At 37.4% G+C, this 9,448-nt stretch overlaps 1 protein-coding gene across 2 annotated transcripts in view; it reads right to left on the bottom strand.

The window, feature by feature from the left end:
* Dpyd (dihydropyrimidine dehydrogenase) overlaps window positions 1-9,448 on the bottom strand; it is a 978,184-nt gene that overhangs the window by 132,819 nt on the left and 835,917 nt on the right. For both annotated transcript variants that reach the window (XM_023720254.1, XM_023720255.1), the window contains exon 20: window positions 4,197-4,376. In XM_023720254.1, the coding sequence (XP_023576022.1) occupies window positions 4,197-4,376 (180 nt within the window). The remainder of the gene's footprint in view (window positions 1-4,196; window positions 4,377-9,448) is intronic.

Genomic DNA, 9,448 nt, shown 5'->3' with positions numbered 1-9,448 from the left:
TAAATAGGATCACAAGTCCGCATCTTGTACAGCAATTAACCACTAAGAAGAATATATGCAGTGTATTATTTGTTGAAACTGTACTTCCAATTTGAATTGAAACTGTCTCATTGCTGTTTATCAATAAAACTTCGAAAAAAAAAAAGAAAAGTAAAATAGACCACATATCCCACTTTGCCTAACAATCCTACCTATAGAGCCAGCAAGGTATTGGGAAGCAACTTGGAATCAAACACATTAGTCTCTCTGTACTAAACATTTAAAAGTTCTCTAAACAGAATAAGAAAAATCATTGACAGTCTCACAACAGTTCAGGTGAGGGTCCTTCCAAAAGAGTTATGTGAAAATATTTGATTGCAATTTTTTTTAGGTTTCAGAAGAGCTAAAGAGAGATTGCAGACCTGCATTACGGTGGTCTTCAATTTAAGTTTTAGAAACAGGTTTAAAGAGACAAAGCAACTTGTCCAAGTAGCTTAGATACTATGTAATAGAACATCACACAAACCTAGTAGTTTTCCTGTTTACCTAACTAGTAATTATTGTCTTCTATGCACATTTCTAATTAGGAGTCCCTACCCTGGCCATTTAGAAACCATTGTTAAATCTCTGGATTTCCTTTCTTGCCTTTCTATTTCGTTTCTCTTCTGGCTCAAAATCATCACTGCTAGATTTGTCTGTGCTTTGCTCAGTGCTCCCTTCCCAGCCTGCGAGTTTGCTATTGCTATTATCTGCTCCAATCCTTTTGGCAAGGAAGATCCTTCCATCAGAGGCATGGTGTGAAAATGCAGATTCGTGACCCCACCTCCCATCAACTGAATGAGGATGGATGCCTTGACTTGGCGCATCTACATTTCTCACAAGAATCAGTCCTGGTTTTTAGGCAACAATAGTTAGATACAGACAACTGTATGCTGTGGCAACACTGATGACTATAATTGCTATCCTCTTTCAGGATTTAAACGACTTGTACCAGGGCTCACCCCAACAGCACACATATTAAAACAACTTGTACCACAAAGTTATAAACACATCACTTCCTGCCCTTCGAAAGCCACCTGAAGAAACATTTCTTGGTGAGTTTAATCAAAGTAACAAATGCTGGAGGAGCTATGGGGAAAAAGCAACGTTTTTCCATTGTTGGTGGGAGTGGAGATTTGAACAACCACTATGGAAATCAGGGTGGAAATTCCTCAAAAAGCTAGGATTAGAGGTTCCATTTGAGCCTGCTATTCCTCTCCCAGGTATTTTTCCAGATGAACTGAAAACATCGTATCACAGTGATACATGTACACCCATGTTTATACCAGTGCAATTTGTCATAGCTAAATCTTAGAAACAATCCAGATGCCCATCAACTGAGGAATGGATAAAAAATGTGGTATATTTACACAAGGGAGTATTACTCAGCTATTAAAGAATAAATATGAGGCTTTTATTGGTCAATGGAAGCAACTAGAAACCATACTCATAAGTGAAATAAATCAAACATTTATTTGTAATGTGTAACATCATGTGTAAACATCAAATTGTCTCTAGTGTAAGAACGTGAAAAAGTAAATAAAATATAAAAGGTACCAAGGATACTGTGAAAGGGAAGAACTGTTCAAAGGGAAGGAACAACTGGGATGAGGGACAGGAGAAAAGAAAGAAAGGTAGAAAGGAAAATATATATGTACATACATAAGATACCTTGGATAATTGTACTGCTGATTTCCGTTGGTCTACTGAAAGGAACAGTTAATATTATTTTTCTTCTTAATTTTTTGACCAATTTTAAATACTTATATCTGATAATCTGAATAACTAATTTGAAGATGACAATATGCAATACAACAACTATTGTTGAGCTCCTTTCATTTTGTTTAGTGAAAGTCTGTATCATTCCTTATGGTTTTTTCTATTTCTTTATTCTCTTTAAAAATAAAAAATTTTAAAAAACCAAAAAAGAGAGGTAAGCATAAGCCAATTACATTAAATATTATAATCATTTGAAAAATATCATGGCTAGCTGGGTACAGTTCTTCTTTTTGTTGTCAGTCTTATTTTTTTGTCCATCATCAGAACATTTTAGTGGTTTTTCCTATGTACTCAATTTATTCTACACTCACCTATGTGAAAGATCAAATGGTGTTAACACTTGAATGAAACAAAAATTTCCTGACTAAAGAAGCCAGATACTTCTGGCGAGTATTTCTTAAAATGCCTACATCTTTTCTTTCATTTTCCTAATAGCATGAAATATGTATAACGCATAAGGATTGGGACATTATTCTTGAGCCAACAAAAGCAAAATATTCATTCCTTCCAAACACACACACACACACACACACACACACACACACACACACACACACTCAACAGTAAGAAGGAACCGTTAGGAAACCACCTGTACCTTGCATCCAGAGCATTTTGACGCAATTCTGGGGATATTAACCTAAAGGCACCAGTCACTATTATAATCATGTCAGCCTGCACCAGAGAATTCAGGAGCACAAATCTATTACCAGACCATCTGCTGTTTCTCAACTTAATGCTGAGAAATGATTCATCAACATAAGCACATAGGCAAAATCTATCCTTTTTAACAATTGATCATGTTGAAGAATACACTTCCGAACTTGATGAAGGCTGGGCTTTCTAAGATAAAGTCTGAATCTAGTTAGAAAATCAATTTCCATTTGTGTCATCCACACAAGTGTCCCTGTCATTATCCATCTTTTATTTGAATATGTAAGTTTTGAAATGAGTGTGAAAGTCTTTTGAGGCCAAAAACATTACAGAGCAATACAGCTACTTATATTTCACCTTACGTGGCAATCGCCCACATTTGAGACACTTTTATAGGTGGTCATATATATCATGCCAGAAACGATTTCCTTGAGATGTTTATATTGAATGAGTTAACATAATTTGTGAATATTTTTTAGCTGTAAACAATCCTAGGTTATTGACAGTCATTGACAAAGGCAAGAATCCTCACTGGCTAAATACTGCAGACTCAGTTTATGATAATATGATTAGTTACGTGAACACTGCTGCTTAGGCACCGTCTTGCTAATTACAATATTATAAATATTAATGTCACAGTCTTTTCTGTTTGATTGCTACTTATGGAGTTATTCATCATGATATTTTCCTGGAACCCATAAGATTTTATTTTCTTGCTGTTTTTTTTGTTTGTTTGTTTTGTTTTCATTATTGGTCTCAGAATCATACACATTTTTCTTCAAGATGGTTTTATTCTTGTCTATGTGTTAGGAAAGGGATAGTGATATTTCTCACTAGAACAAACCAGCTAGTAGTTTCCTTCTCTTATTCTCCCCGAGTGCCTCATTCAGCCGACCAAAGCAGAGTACCCGGGGTTTTTGTTTTCCATTCTTTTTCATCTGACCTGTTTCAAGTTAAGATTCATTTGAATTATTAAATGCTTCCTTAAAGAATCTTTTATACTGCCTCTCTTTTTTTAAAGTTAATTATTGATGTAGTGACAAGCTGAAAAGACTAAGAATTATAATTTTTTCTCCCTTCATTCAGGACTTAAGAAATGTCTTCTGACAATGGTTGTCTATTTAGAATAATACAAAGGAAATACAAAGGCAAAATGCTGAATGTTGTTTTAGAAAAGAGTTGCTAAAATAACTGTATTATACAAAATGTAAATGTAGTGTACATTACTCAGAAAATAGCAGTTAGTGAGAAAGTGGGGACATAACCTTTTGAGCCCAGGTTTAACCACATAGCAGAAGCAGTTACTAAAGATACTGATTAGATTTTAATTTTTTTTAAAAAAACTTCATCATATTATTCAGGACTCCAGTGATATGATTGTCTTAAAAATAGAAAGGTAATGTTATAATTTCCAGAGCTTGTTAAAGAATAAAGAAATCTCCAGTCTCCCACTGGAAAGAATGCCAGTCAACACCACAGTAAGCAAGAATTTGGAAGCACTTTACACACAAACTTCAATCTTGTTCTTTTATGTGACCTCGTGTTATATTGGCTTTATGAAAAGGTAACTCACAGACCCATCATAAAGCTATAATCAAGCCTGCTTCAAAATGAGTCTATTGTAGAAATCACATCTGCCAGGCACTGTTTCTTCTGTGAGCAAGAATGTGGGAAAGCCAACAAGATCTGAAGTAGAAATACACTGCTGCAGAGTTCTCAAGAATAACACCAGAGAGGTGAGCACTCACCTTGCCCGTGAGCTCAGCAATGTGTGGAACCGGTTTCCCTTTCTGGTGACTCACAGTGGCTGGACTCTGCCCATCCCAGTCATGTAGCTCTTCAATGCTCTTCAAATAGAGCAGAGCTTTGAGGCCAGTGCAGTAGTCTTCAATCACAGTGAAATCCTGATTTTGAATAGCACTGCATACCTGAGAAAGACAGAGCAACCAACCCAACATCAAACAAAGAGCTAAGGCTGCCAACAGATTTATCTGTTATTCATTCGGAAAGCATATATTGCATGTACAGGCCCTGTTTTCGGCAGTGATGGACCAGTGGCTGACCAAGCCATGGTGGTGAATGAGACTGCAAAGGGATATTTCCAGAAATTATTACTATTGTCATCAATTTTATGTGGTGACACTGTCACAGATGTACAAGCATTTTCAAATCCATTAAATGGCATACTTCATGTAGGCACAGTATGTAATATGCCAGATATGCCTCAGTATAGGTGTTAAAATTAGATCAAATGAGTTGAATTCATAGAGGAAATTTGGTAAACGTAAGAAAGGCATTTCAGTTCTCTCATTTTCCCCTACACTGAGAAGTGCTGCCTGAGGATATGGTAGTTCTCAAACCTGTTATTGGTTAAACACAGGCTAGCCTGGTATTCATCCACAGGAGTCAACCTTCTTTTACCCCACTGACATCTTCATTCTTTTCTGCTGTTGTTCTTTTTGTTCCCTCTGTGTCTATCACCAAAATCTTTTCTCTTTTCCTCAATTAGCAAATTTTTTTCTTTGGTATAGAAAGATATCTTTGCACAAGATTTTCCACTGCCTAGCAGGTCTTTCCTTGTATACATGACTAACCACAAATCATCTTCAACCACCAAGTGTAAATGTTAGTTCTTTAGGAGCTCTCCAGGAACCAAGAATAGGTTTGTCTCTTACTTATGTATCTTTGACTTGTGATCACTGCATGATTAAAAACAATGACAAAGGGCCAGCCAGGGAGATAGCTCAGTAGAATAAGTGGTTGCCTGGCCAGTGCCAGGGCCTGAGTTCACTCCCTGGTACCACAAAAAACAAAAACAAAAACAAAAAAACAATGACAAAGGGCCAGGGTTATAGGTCAGCAGGATAAGCACCTGCCTAGCAAATGAAAGGTGTTGAGTACAATCCCTGGTACAAAACAAAAGAAAGAAAGAAAGAAAGAAAGAAAGAAAGAAAGAAAGAAAGAAAGAAAGAAGGAAAGAAAGAGAAAAGCAAGCAAGCAAGCAAGCAATGACAAGAAAAATTTGTATGTGTTCCCTACAGATAGACAATTGACAGCTCAATCCCAAAATTACATTACAGGTCCATCCATTGAACCAATTGTCCAAGGATTTAAGCAAAGCAGAACTTGCCTGCATCTTATATTTCTGAGTCCCACTCTCCAGTATCCATAGGATATTAGTTCCAGAGCCCCACCACTAACATGAAAATCTGTAGATGATCAGGTCGCTACATAAAATGGGCAGTAAAATACAAATACCTGCTATACTGTGTTGCTTTTAGACAATCATGACAAGAAAAGTCTGTACACCTCTACTCCAAGGTGTAATTTTCCCCCAAATATTTTCAATCTGCTGTTTTTTTAAAGTCTCACAAGTGAAACTAATGGATAAAAAGGTACACTGTGTATATGAGGGTTTCTGGCAATTTTAGTCAATAGAGGAAAGATGCATCAAAATGAAAAGAAAGGAAATACCTAAAAGTAGGAAAATAAATATGATTCTAGAAAGGAAACATTGTATGTCTGTTATACCTTCTGGCACCTAGGTGATACTGAGTTGGATGAATTTGCTGAAAGTATACTAAAAGATTCCTGGATAGGGAATGTGGGGAGTGGAGAGAGAGCAAAGGGTGCATAGAGGGGGAGTATGCCAGTGTTTTAGAGAAAGGTATCATCAAGGACACTAAGCACAAGAGATTCCAGGGTATTAAGTCGATTACTTCAGAAAGGTCAGGAACATTAGAGGTGCAAAGTATTCATGAGAGTTGGCATTAGAAAGACACGCTCTAGTGTTTCGCTTGTCTATGAGAGATGGTGCTGCAGTGAAGAAGCTGTTTTGGTCTTGGATTTGGTTTTTGCTTGTTAGAGGGCTGAGGAATGGATGAAGACTGGGGAATGGAAGAAATAGCGATAGACTTTTTATAAGAAGTGTGGCTACTGTAAGAGAAAGATAAAATCTAGGGATACAGTTTAGGCTTCTGTGTTTTATATTTGAAAGGATAAATGTAGCTGTATTAAGGTTATATATTCATTTTACATTTCAGAATTGGATGGATCAACTTTTATGTATTAGATTTTTTTTTGAAACTTGGCTGAAAGTTAGTGTGGTTTAAAAATAATGCAATGTCTAATACGATGTCTATATGGGCCAGACACTTGGTTAAATATTTTTATATTTATTTATTTATTGGTATTAGGGAAGGGTCTACAGGGTGTTCAGGGTCTCACTACTGGATTGGACTCATAGTGATCCACCTGGTTACAGCCTCCCAAGAGGTGGGATTACAGGTGTGCACCTGCCACCATGCCCAGTCGCAATTGCTGCATCAGCATGCCCCAGGGGCAGGGCAAGAATGGCAGGCCCAGGGATCAAACCCCCAGCCCCTGCGCCTGCTTATAGGCCCTTTAATCCACTGAGCTATTTGGCCGGCCCTAATATTTTTAAATATATTTTCTCATTCACTTCTCAAAATGCACCTAAAATGTAGGCCTTTTTTTAGCTTTATTTTGCAGATGTGGGAAAATAAGACTTTAGAAAACTGCAATGGCTGGGTTAAGGTACATGATTAGAAGGTGGTAGAGTCAGGGCCCAGCATCATGCCATCTAATGTGAGCTAGACACAGACATTGGCAGGGGAGAAACTTTTACTGTAACTACAGTCATCTTTTCTTTCAACCATTCCATGAATCAAAATGTTATGAAAATTGGGATAAAATTATCTTCAATCCTGATACAGTGATTTTGAGGATTCTATCTAGGTAGATAAGATTGTCAACATTTCACTTTCTTGTAAAAAAATAATAACCCCACAATAAAAAGCCTTCATTTTATACTTCGAGGTGTTTATGCAGGAAAGAGCAAAGAGTTACTCCTAAATACAAACTCAAACATTTTCTATGAAAACTGTTTACATTACTTATAAAATGTATTCCTCAAGAAGAACAATTTAACATTAATTAGGCTTGTTATAACTTTCTTACAGTTGATGAATATCTTTTTCAGAACTATTACAGAACACTATTATAATTTCCCCTAAAGGTTTGTTTGTTTGTTTATTTATTTTTATGTATTAAGTATAGGGTCTACAGGGTCTCACTACACAGATTGGATTTGTAGTAATCTTTCCTGTTTTTCAGCCTTTTTAATGCTGGGATTACAGGTGCATGCCGCCACGCACAGTCTCAGTCACCCTCTCAGCATGCCCTGGGGGCGGAGCCGGCCAGGCAAGGCAGGGTTTGAACCCGCAGGCCCTGATCCTGCTCCTGTCTCTACCTAAGCAGGTGCTTTAATCTGCTGAGTTATCTGGCCGGCCCTTCCCCCAAAAGTTTTAAGCTAAAGAAGTCAACTGATGTTTCATTTAATCCTGTCTACTCTGAGATCCCTGTTTTTAGTAGCATATGCTTTTGAGTATGCTTTTATGTAGTCCCAAAACGTCTTGCCTTATGAACATAAGAATTCATGTTTGGAAAATAACATACTTTATGGAATGTTCATGAATATTGTTAAAAACTATTTCTGAAGTAATTTGGAAGTATATGGCACAGCATGAATAATAAAATTTAGCTCAGTCCCTCTTTTTTTTGTCTAATGAGAACATACAAAATTCATGGATTCTCTTAATTCACATGTAGTAACCTTAGCCAAAGGGTGGAGGGTATCAGCGAGGTATCTTTGAACTCTGAAAGACATGTGAAGTCTAAGACTCATATGGTGCCTTCTTTCCTAGCCTCTGTATTCCCAGCGCTTCACCTTAGTGTGAGTGTTCTGCACAATGGGCACGATCCTGAGGATGTGACGAGGACACAAACTGGAAGGAGGAGGAAAGCCAAGACGGTAGCTGGCATGGGCAGGAGGCAGGCAGTGCTGGGCATTCCGGCCATCCATGGCATGTGGATGCTGGAGGGACCTCTCTGGATACACCTATGCAGGCAGTCAACTTTACATGATTTAGGTGCCAGTTTGGATGGCGTAATTTATTTTTTACCTTCCAGTGAGATGAAACTCACACATTTTCTTGATAGCATTTCTGGTAGTAGGAAGTTTGCACACTAATTTTCTTTTCCTTTTTGTTTTTATGCAATCATTAAGAACTTCTTTTTTTCTTTCTTTCTTTTTTTTTTTTTTTTTTATAGCAGAACCAGGCATTGAACTCAGACCCTTGCGCTTGCCAGGCAAGCACTTATTCTACTGACCCATCTCCCCAGCCCCCCTTTTTTTCTTTAAAATTATTAATAGTCATAAAAATCATCTGGGGATCTTTTAAAGTGCAGATTTAGATTTTGATGGGTTGGAGTGAGACTTTGGAGTAGCATCTTGCACTGGGGACAAGGTGGCCTGTGATGATGCTGTCCTTGAGTCTCACTGGAAATTGCAGATTTAGGCACATGGTGGGGGTGAATGTCAACCTGCAATGGTGTCTACACAGTGAATTTCTCACACATATCCAATTTCTTCTTAACTTTTATTGTTAGATTATACAAATTTTTTCAGTCCTTTAAGAGAAGCAGTACTCGTAAGAAGTTGTATTTGAAGAATCAAGAATAATTGTCCTTAAAAAGAAAGACTAGTCATGAAAAGTTGCTTTACAAGAAACAGGAACAGTTTTCTGATTAAATAGTAGTATGACCAAAATCTTAGCATATGCGCAGCACGCTGGGAACAGCATGGTCTGGGCAGCCTGATCTCAGAAAATAGAAGTGCTCGGCATACTTTCTTATTTTTTCATAACCTTTACACTCCACTGAGGGCCTCATTTCTGTCTCCAATTAAAGAGGAACTGGAGGAGGAGGGGGAGGGGCAGAGAAGAAGATGAAGTGGATTAACAAAAGAAACTGTAACATGTACATGTAACCCTCCTCCAAGGTGACCAACTGTACACTGCATTAATTGCAAACATGTACTAATATAATACAATTATATAAAAGAGGCAAATAGTTCTTTCTAAAACTCCAAAAATGTAGCCACTATGCCTAAATGGGTGTTGTTTTATATGCAATCTCT

The sequence above is a fragment of the Octodon degus genome, unplaced genomic scaffold, assembly GCF_000260255.1.
Source record: "Octodon degus isolate 3935 unplaced genomic scaffold, OctDeg1.0 scaffold00074, whole genome shotgun sequence".
NCBI lineage: Eukaryota > Metazoa > Chordata > Mammalia > Rodentia > Octodontidae > Octodon > Octodon degus.
Note: the sequence above shows the minus strand (reverse complement) of the source record. Positions and strands in the feature narration are given on the sequence as shown.